Below are 23,116 nucleotides of genomic sequence, written 5' to 3'. Positions count from 1 at the left end.
GACATCAGCTGTTAAATTAATGTCTTCTAAAGGGACACGATCACTTTTGGTGCGAAAAATCTAAATATTCAAGTACTTTTTTTTAAACTCTAAATCATGCTTCCGGTCAGCAGCGGTACGCGCCTGACATAATCGCATTGGCATTTGAAACACGCGAGAATTGACATACGTGCATCACAGCTGGAAGACCTGTGCTGTTTACAAGTGAGGAGGAATGCTGAACAGTAGCTTGGTTGGTTTTGGTTTAAATCTGTATTTATCTGTTTTTACTCACAATGGTACATTTGTGTGCTTATCCTGGATGTCTCAACCGAGCGGAGAACGTGAGATTACATCAGTATCATGGCAATGCGAATACATCACACGAGAGACCGCTTGGACTCCACCCGCTCGTGAAGCTTACCTCCATATTGTATTATAGTTAAAAGTACTTAAATATTGATCTTTTTTGTATCTATGACGTTTATGCTGTCTGTCTGTGATTTTTGGAGCTTCAAGAGAAATCTCCATTCACTTGCATTTTAAGGACTTACTGAGCTATGATATTTTTCTTCAAATGTGTTCTGGTGAAGAAAGAAAGTCATACACACCTGGGATATCATGAGGGTGAGTAAATAATGAGAGAAGTTTCATTTTTGGATGAACTATCCCTTTAATGTTTTGTCAGCAAAACGATCCCAAAACACTTTTAACTGCAGTACAGTTCAACGAAGAGACTGTATTTCTATCCCTCACAGCCTCAATGTCATTCCTGCGTTCCATTCTCTTATAAGATAAAAAAAAAAACTAGAACACAGAATTTTTCATTTTAATTTTAAATGCTTAGGTTCCAATCATTTGTCTTATTATATAATGAATTTATGTGAACACAATTTCATTGAGTGAGATTTTATACAAAAATCACATGGACAAAATGGCGAGAAAAGAGTAAGGCAGAGGAGGTGAGGAAAAAGTACATTTTGAGGGACTTCACTGAAGTCTGAGGAACATGCTTTCACTACTTTTAAAACTCAAACACACATCCATTATTTCTCTTGTACACTCTCAGATGCACACAAAGACACAGACACATATGATAACATGCGTCAGTTTTCATTCTCACACACAAACTCTGTCATTATCTCTGCATACACACATAATTATGAACACAACCTCACACATCTTCAGGGTCCACCCCGCATACACATACACACGCACACATAATCTCAAGTCTGATCCTCAAAGAACACCTTGGCCATGGCGTGGCCGACCTTTTGTACTTTCTTCTCTTTAGCGTCAGGGCCCATGTTGGCTCGGGCCAGACTCAGCCAGTACTTCTCAGTCCTAGTTTGATAATCTGCCAGCATTTCTCCAGGTTTTGTTGGGGGATGGTCCACATCTGATAGATAAATAGATAAAAAGATAATAGCTGTCCAAATAATTGTTTCTGCTTCCACAATAATCCTTTAACCTTTTCATGAGTAGGGTCCAAATTCCTCTGCAGTGCCCCCTAGAGTGAGTTATTCCGCACATGACACTGCACAGCAGGTAGAGTGTAGACTAATATTTATTTTATTTTAATTTTTTATTTCTTGTCATTTAAAAAAAATGGAATACTGCAGTAAACATGTGAACATATGGGCTATGTCTGCTGTGCTGTATTTATTTCATTTATTTTGTTTATATATACACTGGTGGCCAAAAGTTTGGAATAATGTACAGATTTTTCTGTTTCGGAAGGAAATTGGTACTTTAATTCACCAAAGTGGCATTCAACTGATCACAAAGTATAGTCAGGACATTACTGATGTAAAAAACAGCACCATCACTATTTGAAAAAATGATTTATCAAATCTAGACAGGCCCCATTTCCAGCAGCCATCACTCCAACACCTTATCCTAGAGTAATCAAGTTAAATTGCTAGTTTGGTACTAGAAAATCACTTGCCATTATATCAAACACAGTTGAAAGCTATTTAGTTCGTTAAATGAAGCTTAACATTGTCTTTGTGTTTGTTTTTGAGTTGCCACAGTATGCAATAGACTGGCGTGTCTTAAGGTCAATATTAGGTCAGAAATGGCAAAAAAAGAAACAGCTTTCTCTAGAAACTCGTCAGTCAATCATTGTTTTGAGGAATGAAGGCTATACAATGCTTGAAATTGCCAAAAAACTGAAGATTTTATACAAAGGTGTACACTACAGTCTTCAAAGACAAAGGACAACTGGCTCTAACAAGGACAGAAAGAGATGTGGAAGACCAGATGTACAACTAAACAAGAGGATAAGTACATCAGAGCCTCTAGTTTGAGAAATAGACACCTCACATGTCCTCAGCTGACAGCTTCATTGAATTCTACCCGCTCAACACCAGTTTCATGTGCAACAGTAAAGAGAAGACTCAGGGGTGCAGGACTTATGGGAAGAATTGCAAAGAAAAAGACACTTTTGAAACAGAAAAACAAAAAGAAAATGTTAGAGTGGGCAAAGAAACACAGACACTGGACAACAGATAATTGGAAAAGAGTGTTATGGATCTTAACCTCATTGAGTTTTTGTGGGATCAGCTAGACTGTAAGGTGCGAGAGAAGTTCCTGACAAGACAGCCACATCTATGGCAAGTGCTACAGGAAGTGTGGGGTCAAATGTCACCTGAGTATCTGCACAAACTGACAGCTAGAATGCCAAAGATCTGCAAAGCTGTAATTGCTACACGTGGAGGATTTTTTGATGAGAACTATTTGAAGTAGTTTAAGAAGTTTCATGTTATTAATGTCATGACTATACATTGTGATCAGTTGAATGCCAGTTTGGTGAATAAAAGTACCAATTTCTTTCCATAAGAGCAGAATCTTACATTATTCCAAACTTTTGGCCACCAGTGTAGTTATAAAAAATTTAAATCAGAAGTCTGGTTTGAATATGCACTGTTTGACATCTCAGACATTTTGTGTGTGTGTGTGTGTGTGTGTGTGTGTACAGGTTTGGCTATACTTGTGAGTGCCACATTTTTTAAAATATCCTCACTAGCATAGTGAAACTGGTAGAAAACCAATTATTTAGGACATTTTAGGTGGTCCTCACTTGTAAACAGGCCCATAAATCAGCCAAGTCATGTTTAGCTTTAAATCTACATATATGCACAGGTTTCTGCGAGGGTTAGGTTTAAAGGTAGGGTTAGGGAATAGAATATATTTTTAGCCTGCTATGAAATCAGTGGAAGTCCATGAGATGTCCTCACTTATATAATGAAAAAAACGTGTGTGTGTGGGTGTGAGACAAGCACTAATATAAACAGACGTGACTGCGCGATAATCGCGCTCAGCATATGTTCACTGTGAGTATACGAGTTTTAGACTGTTATCGTGGTGCTTCTGTGATAATTTGGCTGTTTGTTTCAGAAAACAAACGTATTATATGCCTGAAAAAACTGTTTGAGTTGCTGTTTTTGCAAATAAAATCCACATCTGCACCTAATAAGCAGACGTGGCCGTGTGCATGGGAAGATCGCATTTAGATGTGATGGCTGTGCGTAAACAAGATGTGAACTGTTATTGTGGTACTTTGGTGACAATATGGCTGTTTGTTACATAAAATAAATGTATTACGTGCTTGAAAAGACTCTGAGTAGCTGTGTGATGAATGACAACCGCTACTTATGTAAACAATGGCAGCACGCATCGGAGTAAGATTGCGTTTGATGTATTGACTGTGCGTATATGAGCTGTAAACTTTTTATCATGGTACTTTGGTGATGAGTTGGATGTATGTGCATAAACATATCCTGTGCTTCAAAAGACTGTATGAGTAACTGTTTGAGCAAATAACTACAGACGTTTGACCAGCGTAGACTGTGTCGGCACGAAAGCGGATTTGAATCTGGCAGCTTGTGACGTAACTGGCTGTTGCAGAAACACATATGTGTGACATATGAAAGGGTTAAAATAAATGTAAAAAAAGCATCTTTTCTTCCCTTAAAAGAAGAAATTAATCAAATATTTTAAATGACATGGAAAAATGAATACTGCTTAGCATAGTAGGTATATTAAGAAAAAACATTTATTACAATAAAACAGTTTTGGTACTGTGTTGGGTCACCATCTGATGTCCAATATAAAATCTGGGTGCTGAAGCAAAACCAGTTGAGAACCACAGCTTTAGACATATTTTGAACAGATCTAACAAAAAACACCACATTGTCAGAGCTTGGGGTTGAGTCAATACACGGGAAAGCAAAGTCTTTTTGTTTAGCATGCTGGTAGATCATGAGGCAGCCACAAGCTACTGTAACAATCAGTGACATTATTACAACTGACAAGCAAAACAGGCATCTAACAATAATGAATTTAAGCGAGAAGGACCCCAAAGCAAAACACACAGCTCTGACTGTCAAAGAGAATCAGTGAATGTTGACCTGAGTCTTGGCAACTAAATCTTTGTCATCTGCCATGTCTATCATCATGGACCTGAACCAGATCATCATCAACCTTTAAAGTGGCACAGGTATGGAGAGTAAAGAATTATGTAAAAGAAGTGATCTGCTGGATGGGTGGGCTTTGTTAAAGTGTTCGGAATGTTTTGGAATGTGAAAGCAGGTGTGAAACAGTTAAATATATATAAAATGTGAAAATACTGAAAGATTTTAAAAAATAATATTAAAGTTAAAATGTGAAAATCTTGACAAATGAAAATTAAAACAGCTTAAATTTGAAAGTATTAAAACAAACTCACTGTTTAAATACTTTTTGTTTTTGTGAATCTGTATGAATAAAAATAGGTGGACAGTGCAGGAATTTTTACCTTCTTCATCTTCACTCTCCTCCTCAGATTCCTCCTCTTCCTCACCCTCCTCCTCGTTATCTCCCCCCTTTGCCTCCTCTCCCTCGTCTTCGTCCTCTGATTCTGATTCTTCTAGCCACTCCTGTGTCTCTGTAACAACAGTGATTTATTGTAAATTCAACTTTCAGACAAACAGCAACTGGTAAAACCAGCATTTAAAACAAAGAGCCTCTTAAAAACAGAATTATTGGCATTTTGTATTTTTCCTCATGTAAATCGGCATAAGATTCCTTCATATACCAAGACTTGAATCACATACTTAAATTGTTTGCCGATTATTTAAATTGTTTTAGATAAATTAGGCCTAATCCAAAAAAAAAAAAAAAAAAAAAAAAGTCAGATCACATCATAGTATGAGATTTTGTACTCTAAAATGAATCTATTGTCATTTCATTTTAAAATATTGTTGTGCATGTTTTTCATGGGCAAATAAATCAGACTAAGTATGAATAGGCCTTTGCCCTGGATTAGATTGTTTAATATAGAACTAGTTTAGATCTGTGTCTTGTTAAAGGAATAGCTCACAAAAATGAAAATTCTCTCATAATTTTCTCACCTTCATGCCATCCCACTGTTTACTTCCGGTTGCTCTCCAATGCGCGTTCGTGAGAGGACCGAGTACACACAGCCTCTTGTGTGACATAGTTGTGCAGGTGACCGGAATTAAACAATTATAGTGAAAAGGACTTAAATATTGATCCGTTTCTCACCCAAAGTGATCGTATCGCTTTAGAAGACATTAATTTAACCACTGGAGTCATATGGATTACTTTACGATGATTGTCTGTGCTTTTTGGATCTTTAAAGTGTTGATCACCATCCACTTGCATTGTATGGACCTACAGAGCTGAGATATTCTTCTAAAAATCTTCATTTGTGTTTTGCTGAAGAAAGAAAGTCATACACATCTGGGATGGCATGAGGGTGAGTAAATGAGAGAATTTTCATTTTTGGGTGAACTATTCCTTTAAATGCCTGTAGTGTTTTCTTTTGATGCTCTGCTCTAGCCAAGAGAAACATTATCTTTACTTACTGGGGTCCATTTCCACTAGAACCTCCCATTGGTCCATCTTATGTAGGTCCAGACTGTAGAGATCACTGAGGGTGAACTGACGATCTCCCACCTCAAACATTCCTCCGTACAAATACAACTTGCCGTGCTTCACTGTTGCCATGGCACTGGAGCGAGGACAGGGCTCCACCAAGGGAGCCATTGCGGCCGCCTCCTCCTCTTCATTTTCTTCGTCCTCCTCTTCACTCTCCTCCGCTTCCTGTGCGGATGGAATCACCTCCTTGATGGTCATAACCGTTCCATCTTCTGCAACAATCTCTTTAATAATCTCTGTGGGGCCCTTGGCTTTTGCTTTCTCTTCCTCTGTTTGGTTTGTCTGTTCTCCCTGATCTCCTGTCTTCTTCCCTCGACGACTCTTTTTTTTGTCTGACTTGTTGCCCTGCCAAGGAAAAACAATTTACACAGCTTGTTAGTCTTAAAAAAAAAAAAGGTTAGCTTTAAATTTATTTTTTGGGACTTTCTGACACTTTAATTTGTAGGGACAATGAGAGAAAGGGCAGGAAATGATGGGGAAAATGGAAGATGGGAGATGTCGCAAGCCAAATCTGTACTCATAGCCTAACTACTAGGCCACAGCTCTTAAAAAGTATGAATGTAAAATATATGATATGGCCCCTTTAAGATCCTGAGAACAAAGCTGTAACAAGTCCATTGCAAATAATCCTAAAGGTGTAAAGTGCACTATTAACGTTAATTTCAAAGTAAAATCTCATGCCAACCTTAAGCTGGGCGGGAAACCAGCGGTTTTTATTGATATCAAAAAAGTAAAGGTCATTAAAGAAGTCTCCTTCCAGAGATTCCTCTTCCTCCTCATCACAGACGCCACCAAAGAGGAGCGCTCGGCCCCCGGGCCCCACCGCCAGAGAGAAACCGGAGCGAGGAGGGGGCTTCACTCCTGAGGGGTTCACTCGAGTCCACGTCCACTTCTCTGCAGGACAGGACAATGGGCATCAGTTAGTCATCCAAAAATTATGAGCTGTCAAGCAGCCTAATCTGTTTCTGGACATAAAAAGAATGAAAAAAAAAGGGCAGAGAAAAGAGAATGTCCAAAACAGAAAAAGAGAGTCAGAGGGGAGAGATAAAGGAGAGACATACAGGAAGGACAGAAAGAGAGAAAGATTTCTGTACAAAACCTAGTGAGCTGCCCACAAAGGCAGCATTTTAAAGAGATATAGTTCACCAACGACAACTCTGTCATTATTAACTTATCCTCATAAACACATATGACTTTCTTCTGTACAACTAAGACTTTAAAATCAAGAAGAAGCCTCTGCAAACCAGTCGCTTTGTCAGTTGACAGAACAAATGTGCAAGTGGTAAGTAGTAATCTTACAATGGCTAGCACCTACTTACCTGCTTTTCAGTAAGGACTAGGGCTGGGCGATATGGCTACAAAAAATATATATCTTGATATTCTATATACATATATCTTGATAATTACTTAGTTGCTCTGAAATGGCACAAAAGTGATAATTTATTTGTTAATTAGAGGAACCATCATTTCATCCAAACAGCCATTGTAGCCAAGTAGACTCAATATTTTAAAGGCATTGAATAAAAAATTTAAAAATAATGAAAGCATGTTTTCACTAAATGAACATGCGGAAGAATAAAATTCAGACATTTTCATTGATATGCATGTTTATATTTGTTTTAATATTTTATTTACAATGATTCAAAGTAGCTTAATAAAAATCATTGTTTATCTTCATATATTTTTACTAAGAACATTTTTTGTGAATGAACAACGTGTGCAAAAACTAGATTGAACATTGCAAAATACTAAATTATTATTATGGGACCCAGTCAATCTTAATTTATTATAATACAATACTGAATCATCATTATTGTTTTGTGGATTAGATTTGTTTTATTTACAAGTAATATATTTTCTGTTTTATTTACCTCACCTTCACCTTGGGCTTTTATTTTGACACTGAAAATGCAGCGTCAGTGTGTGATAAGTTTATAATGTTCTGCATCTGGTGAAACGCTGTCATCTTTGTCATCCTTTTCTGTTTTTTCTGTGCTGCAATAGATTTGTATAATTAGTTGTAGCGGTTACTAATGTTTGGAATTGTGTGAATGCTTGAACATGGACTACTTTACTTTCACAAAGCATGTGAACTGCTCTAAAAGTGCTAAAAACACAAGCCACTGAGCCCTGCGCAGAACAGCGTGTCACCTGATTATAAAGCGCACACAGACCATGTTTATCTGTCTTTAATTGTAGCCTTTTGCAGTTATAGAATCACATATGACCATACATCCATTATGAATGTGAAAAATTGTGAAATTAGTCTATTGATGCCCATATAAAAAGCACATTAAAATCATCACAATATTGCTTAATTTTATATCATCAGCAAAATCATCATGATTATATAATGAATATTTGATATATCACCAGCCCTAGTAAGGACTACTTGGCAAACGTTAAATCACCTAATGAATATTTATGAGCCAATCTTAGCCACTCTTCAAAATTGTTTCGATGCCCCTGGTTAGGGGGCTGCCCTAACCCGGCAGCATATTTTTTCGTTTAATCTTTTTTCTATACAATGAAAGTGAATGGTGACTGAGGCTAAAATTCTGCCAAACATCTCTGTTTGTGTCCCAAAGAAGATAGAAAGTCATACAGGTTTGGAACGGCATGAATAAAAGGGTGAATAAAAGATTATAGGATTGTAATTTTGGGTGAACTGTCCCTTTCAAATGTTGTGGGCAGCTCACTAGGTTTTTGCACTGAGCTAGAGACAGAGAGTATGAGCCAGCGTTAAACAAACGATCACCGCGGAGGCTCTAATGACGGTACCTTGGTCCTCTTTGCCCTCCCTCCTCAGCAGGAACATGTCAGAATGGATGGTTCCTTTATCCACATCCTTCTTTGCTCTCTGGAAGAGAAAAGCAGCCATTACCGCCTACAACTGTTTACTCTCATGGGTTTACACAAGGACAGGCTCCTGGAAATGACACAATACCTTGCATACCGTTTAAGACAGTTGCAGTTACCATTATCACATACACAGTCTGACTAAATGTAACATTGCTTACCTAACAATGGATGTGTGTTGGTCATAATTATACTAATTCTAAATTATACTATTACCTATAAAAACAAATGTTGATATCCAGAGGGAAGATATTCAATATAGCCATTTTAAGATGAGCTAAATGTACTGCATGGTCTAACTAAAATGCTGAGGTTGTACATATTTTGTTACTGATATAAAACAGATAGTTATGGCTGAAATATTATATATACACACTTGTGACCGCATATTAATTGTACTCTATAATTAAGCGCCAAGCTGCTTGGTAATACCTTGTTTTGTTATAACAGCCTCTTGTGGCTTATTGCTTCATTTTGCAGAGGATTACCAACCTTTGCAAATTCCCCTGAACATCAGCTTATTATCAAAGGAATATCCTGCATCAAACAGAATTTAAGCCTGCATGATGTTGATTGCTACAGAAAGTAATTTCAATTTTTGCAGTTTGTAAAAACATGCAGAGTAATGCCTTCACAATGGATGTCTATAGGGCTGACGTAACAAAGGGTTTGAAATAAGAAATGCAAAGCTTTTAATAAAAAATAAAAAAAACATTATTAAAGGAATCATTTAATATAAAATGTGTGTTATTTGCTCTGTAAAGTTGTCTAAATCCTCTTAATTGTTCATAGATTAAGTCTAAAGTGAAATCGTGCTACATTTCATAGAAAGAACTGAAATATAGTTAAAAGCCAAACACGTACAGATTTGGAGTATCCGCCGTAGATGATGACTCCGTTGCCGTCGGGGGTGGGGGTCATCTGACAGGCTGAGCGGGGACAGGGGCCCGTCCCCGATGGCTGGAGACGACTCCAGGTAAATGTGTCCAGATTAAAAGCGTGGACATCATTGTAATAGATATAATCCCTGCAGAGTGGCAAACATACATTATCATATATTACATACATTATGCTGATTGTAATCATTAGGAATATTGCAATTCCTTTTAATAGTTTGAAACAGTCTTGTCTAATAAATATATTATTTGAACATTTTACATGTTGAGTGGTTAAATTGGACCATGTAAAAACAATAAACGACCGACAGACAATCAGACTGTATTAAAAGGATAGTTCACCCAAAAATAAAAATTGTCATCATTTACTCACCCTCATGTTGTTCCAAACCTATATTACTTACTTTCTTCAGTGAAACACAAAAGAAGTACTGTGTAGTACAGACAAAGGTGCAATGAAAGTGAATGGTGACTGAACCTAATTTACGGTCTGACAGCTCCTTTTGTGTTCCACTGAAGAAACAAACTGTATGTCTTGGAACAACATGAGAGAGAGTGAATACATCATGACAGAATTTTCATTTTTGGGTGAAATATCCCTTTAATATTCTTATACATCTTATTTTCTTATGTTTTGATTGTTTGTGTTTTGATCTGTACCCAGGAGTGTAGGTCTATTTCAGCTTGGGAGAACAAACAAAGCATTTTTTCCCCTCAGTACCGATTGTAATAGTGACAATTTTATGTTTTCTGGAAGTACCCCTGTCAGTACCTGGTGCTTTCATGAAAGCCTCCAAACACAAGCAGCTGTCTCTTGCTCTGGACCATGCGATGTCCACTCCTGCCAGACGGAGCACCAGGAGCTCTGTGAGGACAAAACTGACATATTTCTGACGTGCCAAAAGTCAATCCTGTTAGCTTAGACCTCTAACAGTGGCCACAGGTCTTACAGTCCCCGCTGACATTCCATGAAGAGCAAAGACGATTAGACTTTCGATTCATCCTGATGAATACGGTTTACAAGAAGAGAGGTTGTGGTCCAATCATGAAAAACCTGCACTAGAGTGCAAGATTTAAAGACAACATGAAACTGTGTCTTGTCAAAACTTCTTTCTTTCTTTGTGAAACAGAATATTCAGCAAAAGTGTAAAGGTAGGGTGGGACTTGATTTTATCTACCAGTTCATAATTTGATTTCCAAGGCAAATAAATTATTAAAATTTGATGGAAGACTACAAAAACAAACACTTTTTTCTTTAGAATAATGTGCACTTATGAATCGTGCACAAAAACTCCTGTGACATTTACGAAGTACCATTTAAAACAATCATTCTGGCCAGGGTACTTTGATATATACTTTGATATCCAATGATTACCATATCCATGTACTATCAAGTTCTCAATTTTCATTTTACAGGTAAAAAAAAAAAAAAAAAACATTCTTCCAGAGGTTTGCATCAAATTAAATAGAAAAATATGGGATGAGAATAAAAATACAAAAAAAGTACTGTACCTACGAAGAAGAATAAGAAAATTGGGGTTTAAATTAGAAGTATATCCATATATATATACATATATATGAATATATATATATGGATATATATGAATATATATATGGATATATATATATATATATATATATATATATATATATATGGATATACACACACACACACACACACACACACACACACACACACACATATACACAGTACACAGTATAATGAAGTGGCACAAAGCTCAATTTGCTATTTTCCTGAGAAATATGTAATTGCGCTAAGACATTTCAAAAGCAGGTCAGTTTTCAACACAAAGTCCAAACTCAGTTCCTGCAATTGGAGTTTGGAAATTCCACCAGCAAGTGGTAATAAAATTTATGTCCAAGCTCTTAAAACACAGTGGAACATCAAATTATGTCCCTGATGATCAAAGTTATAGCCGTCTTATGAAACTAAAAATTATGAGATTTAACTATCTATAGGTCATGGTTTATTTTTTGATTATTATTATTATTATTATTATGTAATTATTTACAATTGTATTTATGATCTAATTTGTATTGATATTTTGCCACCTGATGTCACCGAGTGTCTGGTCATGATATAAGCTTGTCTTTTCTTTCATTTGGAATACATCACAAAATATTGCTCAGTCCTCAGTGAGTTTTCAAAAACAAAACAACTCACTTGATTTGTTCCCAAGTGCGTGTTCCCAGGTGAAACACCCACAGATCTTTGTAGTGATAGAACTGCTCACCGTCAGGGGAGGCAAATTCCCCACCAAACACCCATATCTGTCCTCCACCCTGGGGAACCACCACCGCCTACAAGGAGATGATAGAAAGAGCAATTCGAAAAAGATTTGATACGTTAGATATGATGTAATGACAGTCTGCCCCCTGGTGGTTAAATCTAATACTGTATCACAGTTAGCCTGACCATCTGGTATTGGCAACACACACAGATATAACTACAAATTCACTTCAACAAGTGTATATATGATATATGATGACCGAAATTATGATTACGATGTTTGAAGAAAGCAAAGGATGCACCTGTTGAGCACAACGCCTTGGAGGAGGGTTTGGGACATCTGCCTTCACCCAGGTGTTCTTTTTAATGTTGTAGAAGTACAGCTCATTGTACAGAAATGTCTGGAAGAATGGAAACATTTAACTGAGATTAAAGTCAATGATGTTTGGGAAGCATGTTGTTTGTGTTTGCTTTTATTTGATTTGATATGACACTTCTATACAGCAGTACAAAAATAGTATGTATTGACATATTTAATAACTGCATCTTTTACTGCATCTAATTGTGTTTTGGTATTATAATAAAATTAATGAAAGTTAATGTTACCACCCTTAAAAAATGGAAAAGTGATGTGGTGGTACTGTGATTCATAATATGATACTGAAGACTTATCATATTCAATTACAATGGTATTTGCATGGTACTCCAAGGTTCCCCAAAGAATACAACGGTCCTACCATGGTGTAGGTCCAAAATCTATGGTGATCTTAAAGGGGTCATGACATGCCTTTTTTTTAATTTATTTAAATGTTCCTTGAGGTTCACATATAATATCGTCGCTGTCTGATGAAAAGCACATATCTCCAAAAAATACATTAAGAGCGTGGAAAAACTATTTTTCTCATAAACAATCTTACAAAATGATCAAAAATGACATTAGTCACCTTTAGCACCATAAATAGAATTCTATCATTACACATCTGTTAGTGAACTGTTTTTTATTTTAATTTGACTTTTGTTAGCGAATGTGAAAATACACATACACACATTCACATTATCATGGGTTCCAATGGCGCATGTTCAGTTACAGACTCGAGTCTAACTGTTCGTGTTCCCAGAACTTAGTTGGCAGGTTATCGATTGCTAAAGAATTTCTTTTTGGACATAATCTGAGCTTTCAGTTAATATTTAAGATCAAAATCAGTTTTATGGCTAGGGTTTCTTGTCCGGTTGTTGAGTGGACAGTAGGGGCGGAGCTAAGGGGTCAAACATGGACTGCAGCTTGGCCACCCCACATAATTTTTTGTCTTGGGCACAATTTAGTTAGTTTTCTACACCAACAACCACCATCCATTGTGCGTGCATGAATGGCTTTGGTTGTCAGTGAAATCACAGAGCCAGCGCAATGTAGACACTCTCTTCACAACATTTCAGCCGGACAGCTGAGATAAATTAGCTGACACTCTTCAAAACGTAAGGGCGGGACATACGCGGTTTGATGGACACTTCTCAAGGCCAATGGAGATACCTGTTAAACAGATAGCCGGATTAAACATCTTTTCATTGGTCATTTCGATGCACAATTCAAACAGTAGGAAGAGGTCATTCGGCACATTCTGTCTATGATAAAAAGTTAAAATTGCTAAAAGTGGAGATACATGTTTTTCATCGGACAACAACAATAAACAAATCTGTAAATCATAATCATTTTCCACCCTTATTCTGACCCTCTGTCAGAAACACTCTGTTTTGGTGCTGTTTCTCCTTTAAGGCTTAACAGTAAACACCCACTGTTATGATTGGCTCTCTGCTCTTGACTGGCCTGCTCTCTCCTTTTCATCTCACTGCTCACCACTACTGGGCAGGGCTATAGAGGTGATAAGGTAAAGTAGTCATTGATGTGTCGTTGTGGAGGCGTCAGATGCAAATGTCTTCCACAGTGTGACATCACAATGTAGAGGAAGTAGAGAACGAGTCATTTTGGCAGTGTGGAGGCAAGGGCGTGGCCGAGCGCCATTCTGTGGAGAGTGAAGCAGGGGACATGAGTGGAAAATGATTGCCACCTGTGTTTAAAACCTGTCTTGTGTTTCAATGAGGAGTGATTGGGGCTTTTAAGAAGAGGAGACAGCGGCAGTCGGGAATGAGAGCCCAGCTGAGAAGCTGTTCGTGTGTTGGCTGATGCCATGCACCTATCTGGAGTTTGAATTAAAAGCTGCACCATTGCGCTGTTCGAGAAGGTCGCTGCAGGGTCAGGCTGACCCCAGACGCAGTGGGCGGTCCGCCTGCTGCTGCTTTTGTAGGGGGAGGCACAGCTCTAGGCTCAACAACAACTACAGGAAATTCCACCACCCATTCGCATTCGCTCAGCAGCTCCGGGATGCCTGCCGGAGGTGGTTGCTAGCGGAGGACCGTGACGCTGGGGGAATCGTCAACTTGGTGATGCTGGAGCAGTTCACCGATCGGCTGCCCAAAAGGACCACGGACTGGGTCCGGTGCCACCACCCAACATCGCCGGAGGATGCAGTCCGCCTGGCTGAGGACCACTTGACAGCGTATCCGGGAGACGGTCTCTCTCTCTCTTTTCCTGCTGTCTCTTCCCCAACCTCGCCCCGTTCCTGTCCCTGCTCCCCAGAGATGGGGGTTTATTAACCCACATCCCGCTCCATGGACACGGGGGGTTCTGGTACCCCGTGTCTCCTTCCCTTTTCCATCTCCGCAAGGTTGGAGAATCCGTAGCCACAGGTACGGGGGGGAAAGTCTGGGCCGGTGTGTTGGTGCTGCGGGAAGCACCAGGTGGCAAGGAGAATTCTCCGATTGTGTTCTCGCCTCTTCCCGGGCATACGAATCTCATTTCAGCACCATATCGAAACATTCCCAGGGGTATTGGTATGCAATCATCCCTACCATTTACCCGAACACAAAAAAAAAAAAGTAGTGCGGGAGGAATTGAAGGCTATACTTGACATGGGGGTAATAGAAGAATCCCACAGTGACTGGGCGAGTCCGGTATTCTTGGTCCCTAAAAGTGATGGCTCGGTCCAGTTTTGTTAGGATTATAGAAAAGTGAATGCGGTGTCAAAATTTGGTGCATACCCAATGCCCCGCATTGACTAAATACTCGATCGGTTGTGTGCAGCTCATTTTTATTCAACACTGGATTTAACAAAGGGATACTGGCAGATTCCCTTGACTTACATGTCCTGAGAAAAAAAACGGGAGAGTCGGTGGCAGACTGGACGATGCCCCGGCTTGAGTCGGGCGGTGGGGGTATGTGGAGCCGAGGGCGTGGCTGAGCACCGTGCTGTGGAGAGTGAAGCAGGGGAGATGAGTGGAAATGTGTTACTGCCTGTGCTTAACACCTGTCTTGTGTTTCGGTGAGGAGTGATTGGTGATTTCAAGGAGAGGAGACAGCAGCAGTTGGGAAAGAGAGCCCAGCTGAGAAGGTGTTCGTGTGTTAGCTGATGCCATGCACCTATTGAGTTTGAATTAAAAGCTGCATCGTTGCACTGTTAAGCGAATTAGTTTTTTGTTTATTTAATAAAACAACTGTCATTCCTGAGTGGAATTGCGATCTCCCGCTTCCTCATTCCTTTGAACTGTTCACAGGCAGCTTGGTTTCAAACAAATGCTCTTTTTTGCAGTGAGGGGGAAGTTTTGAGTTTTGAATCTTACAGTTTGTTTTCATAGTACACTGACCTCTTATATGTCAAAAGATCAAGGAAAATTGTATTCCTCATGTCACGACCTCTTTAATATGGTACCACAAACATGTTAACAATATTTCTTGTTATGGACGATAACTTTAGTAACTATGCATTTTACCCAGAAACCATGGCTACTTTTACATTCATTTAAAGTTTTGAAAGAGAGATCACCTTTGATTCTTTGCTAATACCTCAGTTTTTAACAGACTTATAACACTTTGTCTTCTTGACTAACTGAAAGACAACTTTGCAGATATGTGCCATAAAGCAGCTACCTTCTTCCCATTGAAGAATTCCCCTCCAAACAAAATCAGCTCGTCTTTTTCGGGATGCGTGCACAGAGACGCGTTTAGCCTGCGGAGACAGAATGAGCTGTCAATCAAATGTCAGGGTCACTTGATTAACATCTGTCCACAACATGAACGCGCACCTGGGCGACGGAGGGGCGCATGCTGTCTCGAACACCTGCGTCTTCTTGGCGTCCAGAGACTGAAATTCTGCGATTAAAGCCTCTAAATCCTCCTGTTTCAATAAGATACAAAATAACAACAAAATTAGTCTCATTTACTTGCTTTGCGGTGTTTATGTTGTTTTCTTTGAGGTCTGTTTGACCTGTGAAGTTACTCACCTCTTCTCTTTTTGATCTTTTTGACACTTTCTTCTCCATTTTGGCGGCGGTTTTCTCCGCTCCTTTAACTTTCTTTTCTTTTTTGCCCTTTTTACCCATCTTGGTTGTTTTAAACAGCGTACTTTTACCTCAAAGCTTGAGAATTTACAAGCGCATGGAGATTTAAATGAACAACGTGCTTCTCGGTGGGTCGTTTTTAGCATTCATGCTCTACAGCGCCACCTGCTGAAGTGGATGAATGGCTGTGTACTGCAATAAAAAAAAAAAATTAGTAGTAGTAGTAGTACGAGTAATAATGAGTTGTTGATAGAATTTTGGTTTATATAAAACCACAAATATTAAAATATTGAACTAAGCACATATAATCAGGAAATCGCAACGTTAATGCATGAAATGCAGGTTAATTTCATTTAAAATTGCACAAAATTCGCTTTTCTCTTGAACTTTCCCACCTAGAACAGAGACCCAGGGACACAACCCAGAATAAAACAGCTAGATTTCTCACTAGCGCATTCTGATATCTTTCATGAAAACATAATCTAACACTAATTAAGTGATACAATGCTCATCAGAACATTAGTTAATGTTCATTCAAAAAGTTAGAAAATTCTACATTTTACAAATCTTCTCCATGGACCCCATGCAGTACCTTTATGGACCCCCAGGGGTCAACAGTTTCCGAATGGAAAATCCTCGAGTTTTTTATTATATATATATATATATATATATATATATATATATATATATATATATATATATATATATATATATATCAATACCTGATCAATAAAAACGTAAGCTATAAATAAGTAAATTATAAAATAAGCATGCATAGATTATTAATTATATACAGATAAAATAGGCACATAAAAATATAAACAATTATACTCTAGTATCCAGATCTCAGAGCCAGAAAAAGTCATATAAATGTCAAATCATGTATTAAATCTTTACATTCCCCTGATCAATGTGGAATGTGTTAACAGGGTGAACTGATAAGGTTTACATTCGTTTACCATGGGAACACTCCCATGAGCCGTGACCCACATGAAGCTCTGACACCCTCCTCATAACTGTGACACTAATCAACATGCATGTCCCATGCTGCTAGTGCAAAATTTGCTTTGTACACAACTCCTTGTTATGACACAATTTTGAATGCCATGCAGTATAATGTGCTTGGCATCACTCTATCTAAAGGACACAGTGCACAGGTGCCAGTTTTACATGTCACTTGTGAAACCGGAGGAAATTAAATTGCTCTAAATCTGTGAGAAATATCCTATTGCACTGTCAACACCTAGTAGTAGAGGCAGTATCCTTATCGGATGGGCACTCATTTTCATTTGTCAGCCCTCTCTGTGTGTGTCATCGAGAGCGACTGTGTAAAGTGTCATGCAGTATTTTTTTACACACCTTGGAAACAGTAGGCCTTACAAAGAAAAGTCCAGGTGAAAAATGAGACCTTGAAAACATACTTTCAAAAACAAACCAAGATACTTGATATATTTTTCCAAAATGAGTTCATACGTGTGAAATAGTACATTTGGTAATGTTTGTAATCAGTTTTGGAGCAGTATTGTCCCTCTTGAAAGGTGATGTGTTCCTTGCCACAGTCACCTTCGGCTTGCTTACTGGGGTTCTAAATACAATTATTATTTACTTATTTATTTTTATACACAATTTACAATTACACAGTGCTGACTCTAAGACTTTATAGATACTGCAGTTTCATTTTCTGTTAAAGCATGATTTTCTGTAAAGCTGCTTTGAAATGATGTGTGTTGTGAAAAGAGCTATACAAATAAAAATGACTTGACTTGATGTGTGTAATTTTTTCAGTGTTTAAGTATTTTTCTCCTACCCCAGATTAGTACAGAGATAACTTTAAAACCTGTGTTGCCATCAAATCATTACTCTTTTTGTTTGAGCATGCGGACTTGCCTGACACATCTTTCTGGTCTACCAATTATAGACAGGGAGAATATTTGGGAAACCTGTTTGAGTACAGTTACTGTATGTACTGTATGTATGTAACATACTGTTATTCTACAGATATGGTTTAGGGTTTTTCCAAAAAACAACACCAAAATTACCAGTTGTACCCCCTCCTAGAGCATTCAAGCTACATGCACCAAACTTGGCACAGACCTTCAGACTGTTCTGACTTAGTGCGCTTTATGTTTTCTAACTGGTCGGAATTACAGTTTTTGCACAGCAGACAATAGAAAAATCAGAAAACTCTCATAGACTAATGTTCAATGTTCTAATGTTCAAAATACCAGCTGTCAAAAAATTATATCTTTCTTTCTTTCCATCCATCCGTCCATCTGTCTATCTATCTGTCTGTCCGTCCATCCGTCCATCCATCTATCTATCTACCTACATAGCTAGCTTTTAGGCCAGGCTTTTTAAAGCAAGTTTGTCTTGACAAACTTTACCTATCTAGTTATTATTGCACTTCCATTTGGTGATGCAAGTGGCGCAAAAACGCAGCTTGAATCTTTCTCATATAAAGGACAAATAAAAGTCTGTTTTCCTTTTGAATGCACAGCCAAACACATGACTGCTCAGATCTCGCAGTCACCTGACCACTATTGTGAAGGTGGTATTTTGTGACCTTCAGAGAGATTTTTATAATTCTATGTGTGTTTGTGTGCCTCTCTGCCTCCAGACTTCAAGTCATGTGTCTCACCTCTGACCCTTTGGCCTCTGTTTCTCCGCCTCTTCCAAACCCAGCCTCCTGTTTTTTCTGTTTGGTCCCTGTTCTTTCCAGGACAAGTGAAGCAGAAGGACACGGTAGAGCCTCATGGGAGCTGGATGGATTTTTCAGGATAATTTGTTGTGTTTAGTGCACAGAGGATAGGATCAACATGTCTGTAGCATCTCATTCTTTCCCCGAAGTTCAATTATATTGTGAGTTAAGTTTTTTTTTTTATATACCAAAAGCAATTCTACATCCCTATTTTTCCTGGATTTGAGTCCCTTCAAGCAATTCAATGTTTACATATGTAGAAAAAAAAAATAAAATAAAAAAAAATAAATAAATTAAAAAAATAAAATATATATATATATATATATATATATATATATATATATATATATATATATATATATATATATTTATTTTTTTTTTTTTTGTATTATTTTTTTTTTTCTGCATATGTAAACATTGAATTGCTTTGATTATATATATATCCATGATATTCCACCTTAAATAAAGGGCCATCTGCACTGCTCATAAAGTTCTGTGGTCTTAGCTTATGGAAACACACATGACACTGCACCTAAGTGTTTGCTGTAATGTAAATGGCAGCATGATGTCTCAAGGAGAATAGGGGGTTCTGTTGCACTTGTGTGCGTATGAGACTGCATTACCTCAGAAAACGGACCCTCCACTACCTCCTGATATCAGCTGAAGAAAAGGTTTATGTATGAGAATTGTGACCACAGAGATGCCTGTGATATAAAGAAACGAGATGAGATCGGAAATTGCTTCTGTTGGAAGTATTGAACATAGCGGCAACAAATGATTTGATCTTTGAAACGGAGGGATATTGGATTAGATTTAGATATTAGGTTTCCCTGTTGCCAAGAGACTAAAGCAACTGAGCTTGTTCTCTTGGCAAAACACACACACAAAACACACAAATGGATGCACAATGTCAATAAGCTGCAATACCATTTTATCAGTAAGCTATTTTAGTCTACGGTCATCAATAATAAGGGAATATAAACATATAAATAAGGCAATATAGCAAACAGAAATATTATTGAAAAAAATTGATGGATGTCACAGATGACTTGGCTGCATCATTGACAACAAGGTTAAGTGTATGACTTCCACAGGGCATACACAATGCCTTATAGTTCAGTTCCAGTACTCTCTTTTGAACACCTTGCTTCTTACCAAGCATATTACTACCATTGTCATATGATTGACCACGACAGTTGGAAATATCCAAACCAAGAGTATCCAGGTGACCTAAAAGGGATTCAAACAATCCTTTTCCTGTTGTGTCATTAAGAAAGCCAACAAAGTGCTCATAGATGGAGATGCATTTTGAAGTTTTACAATCAACAACTCTCAGCACCACTGAGAGCTGTTACTGGTGACTCACATCTGGTGTGCAATCCATTATCACAGAGTAATATTTGGCTCTCTTTGCTCTCTGTGTGATGGCATCGGTTACACTCTTTGCCAATAGGCAAATTATTTCATTTTGAATATTCTTGCTGAGGTAGGTGTCACTTCTCTCTTCTGCTTTAATCCTCCTCAGATGTTTTTGCATCACTGAGTCAGACTGGGCCATTAATTCAACTTGCCCTAAGAAATTTCCATTTCCATGTTCAAACAACTTGTCTGAGTGGCCGCAGAAGACCAGGATGCGTTCTGACAAAAAGCTTCTAATTGCAATTAATCTTTTCAGATCCCCTTTCCAGTGGTTTACTTCAATAGCTTTATTTGTCTTTTATAAGTCTTTCTAACAGGTTGTGCCAGTGATCCATGTTTGTAATGTGCTCGGTTGACCATTCATGCTTTTTTAAGTGGGCTGATAAATTTGTCCAGATATAGTAGCCATCTGCACTTAATGTTGTATTTTCAGAATGCCCAAATATGCGGCAGCAAAAACACACAACACAATTGTGCATAAATTAGCCATGACCTGCCTATCTTTTCTCCATTTTTCAGATGCATGTAATATTGGCTCTCATTAAATCTATGACCCTCAATATTTTGGCAGAAGATTTTTTATTTTATTTGTGATGGACCTCTTTTATTTGTGCTTGAACTGACGGTGCTGAAAATAAACCGATATCATATCTGTGTTGTAACGGCAATGTGTAAAATTCTAGTGTATACGTATATATTTATTTTGAATTAGCATTAGTAATAATAATTATAAATCAGTCATTTGTATTTTTAGGGGGCCCCAGGTGGTTGCCGACCTTTGCCTATTGCTAAGTCTGCCTCTGCTACTAATTGCATGCTGTGCCAACCAGACATCACTTCAGTCTACTGCGTTGGACTTCACAGAGCATAAATTGCTGCCTACTCCAACCGTAAAACATGGGATACTTCACAGGCCACTGCCTGAGCCTTGGACTTAGGATGGTCTTCACCGGAAATGAACTGCCACATGCTTCCAGCTGGACTGCGATGCATATCATTGACCTCTGCCTGTATATTCTTGGTCATAGGATGGACTACACTCTCTCTTAAAATGGAATACATAGACAATAAATTAATTGCCTACTAAAGCCTTCATCAGCCAAATAACAAAGGACTATGCATCTATGTGCACTTTCTCAGTCAATGGACTTCAAAGACTTTTACACTTATTACTCTTACAGTTCATAAAAAATCCTTTAGTTTAAACATAGGTCACCAAAATCTACTCAATTTACTTAATAAAACCATGTCTTGAATTACACATATATAACTAATATTGGCATTACATTAAGGCCTATGGCTTGCTCACTGGGGGCTGGAGACAAATTATATATGTATACTGTATATATTGTGTGTTGTGTATGACTTCCTTTTTTCTGCAGAATACAAACAAATATTATTAGAAGAATATTTTAGCTCTGCTGGTCCTCACAATGCAAGTGAATGGTGAACAGAACTCAGAAGGTCCAAAATGACATAAAGGTAGCATAAAAGTAATCCATAAGACTCCAGTGGATAAGTCCATGTCTTTAGAAGCGATATGATAGGTGTGGGTGAGAAACAGATAAATATTAAAGAACTTTTTTTTACTGTAAATCTCTACCTTTGACCAGCCCCAACCAGTAGGTGGCTGAATGTAAAAGTGAAAGTCACAACCACACTAGAATGTAAAAGTGGAGATTTATTGTAAAAAAGGACTTAAATATTCATCTGTTTCTCACCTACACCTAGTATATAGCTTCTGAAGATGTGTATATGTGTTCTGAAGAAGAAAGAAAGTCACACACACACCCTGGATGGCATGAGGGTGAGAAAATGATGAGAGAATTTTCATTTCAATCAAATCAAAATCAAATCCCTTTATTGTCACTCAACCATATACACAAGTGCAATAGTGGGTGAAAGTCTTGGGTGCAGTTCCGAGCAACATAGCAGTCATGACAGTGATGAGACATATACCAATTTACAATAAACATCAGATTTACACAACACAATTTACATATCTAATATACAATGTACAGTATACAATACACACAATACAGAATACACATACACACAATATAGAATACACAGTATACAATACAAATAGTATATATAAAATATACAGTAGTTTGTATTGTGCTGTATTGACATCCAGGCTGTCGGTATATAGTCAGTTGCTGGTGTGTTGTTAAGAGAGAATATCATTTATGACAGTCCGGTGTGAGATATAAGAGTAATAAATTGCAGTGCTGATGTATATTGATCGTGAGAGATCAAGAGTCCAAAAGTCTCTTGGGGGAAGAAGCTGTCATGAAGTCAGCTGGTATGGGTCCTGATGCTGCGATACCGCCTGCCTGATGGTAGCAGTGAGAGCAGCCCATGGCTCGGGTGACTGGTGTCTCTGATGATCCTCCGAGCTATTTTCACACACCGCCTGGTATATATGTCCTGGAGGGAGGGAAGCTCACCTCCGATGATGTGTCTGGCAGTTCGCACCACCCTTTGCAGGGCTTTGCAGTTGAGGGCAATGCTGTTGCCATACCAGGCGGAGATGCAGCCAGTCAGGATGCTCTCTACAGTGCTGGTGTAGAACCGTGTGAGGATGTGGTGGTTCATTCCAAACTTCCTCAGCCGTCTCAGGAAGAAGAGGTGCTGGTGAGCCTTCTTCACAATGGCTTCAGTGTGGACAGACCATGTGAG

General features: G+C 38.2%; 1 protein-coding gene across 2 annotated transcripts; it reads right to left on the bottom strand.

Moving 5' to 3' along the window:
• Positions 1-794: 794 nt before the first annotated feature.
• Positions 795-16,450, bottom strand: klhdc4 (kelch domain containing 4). 2 transcript variants are annotated; one of them, XM_051692814.1, is made up of 12 exons: positions 16,261-16,450; positions 16,063-16,154; positions 15,908-15,986; positions 12,231-12,329; positions 11,863-11,999; positions 10,450-10,542; positions 9,646-9,808; positions 8,704-8,782; positions 6,608-6,816; positions 5,850-6,267; positions 4,778-4,906; positions 795-1,378 (listed from the first exon to the last, which is right to left on the bottom strand). In XM_051692814.1, exons 1-12 carry the CDS (start codon positions 16,357-16,359, stop codon positions 1,206-1,208), a joined length of 1,770 nt encoding a protein of 589 aa, XP_051548774.1. In that variant the 5' UTR covers positions 16,360-16,450; the 3' UTR covers positions 795-1,205. The 2 variants fall into 2 exon arrangements, with proteins under 2 accessions (XP_051548774.1, XP_051548775.1); XM_051692815.1 differs by lacking the exon at positions 795-1,378 and adding an exon at positions 4,015-4,464.
• Between the last annotated feature and the right edge of the window lie 6,666 nt (positions 16,451-23,116).

Source organism: Myxocyprinus asiaticus, chromosome 48 (genome assembly GCF_019703515.2).
Source record: "Myxocyprinus asiaticus isolate MX2 ecotype Aquarium Trade chromosome 48, UBuf_Myxa_2, whole genome shotgun sequence".
Classification (NCBI taxonomy): domain Eukaryota; kingdom Metazoa; phylum Chordata; class Actinopteri; order Cypriniformes; family Catostomidae; genus Myxocyprinus; species Myxocyprinus asiaticus.
The sequence above is the reverse complement of the archived record's forward strand: the minus strand, read 5'-3'. Positions and strand labels throughout refer to the sequence as shown.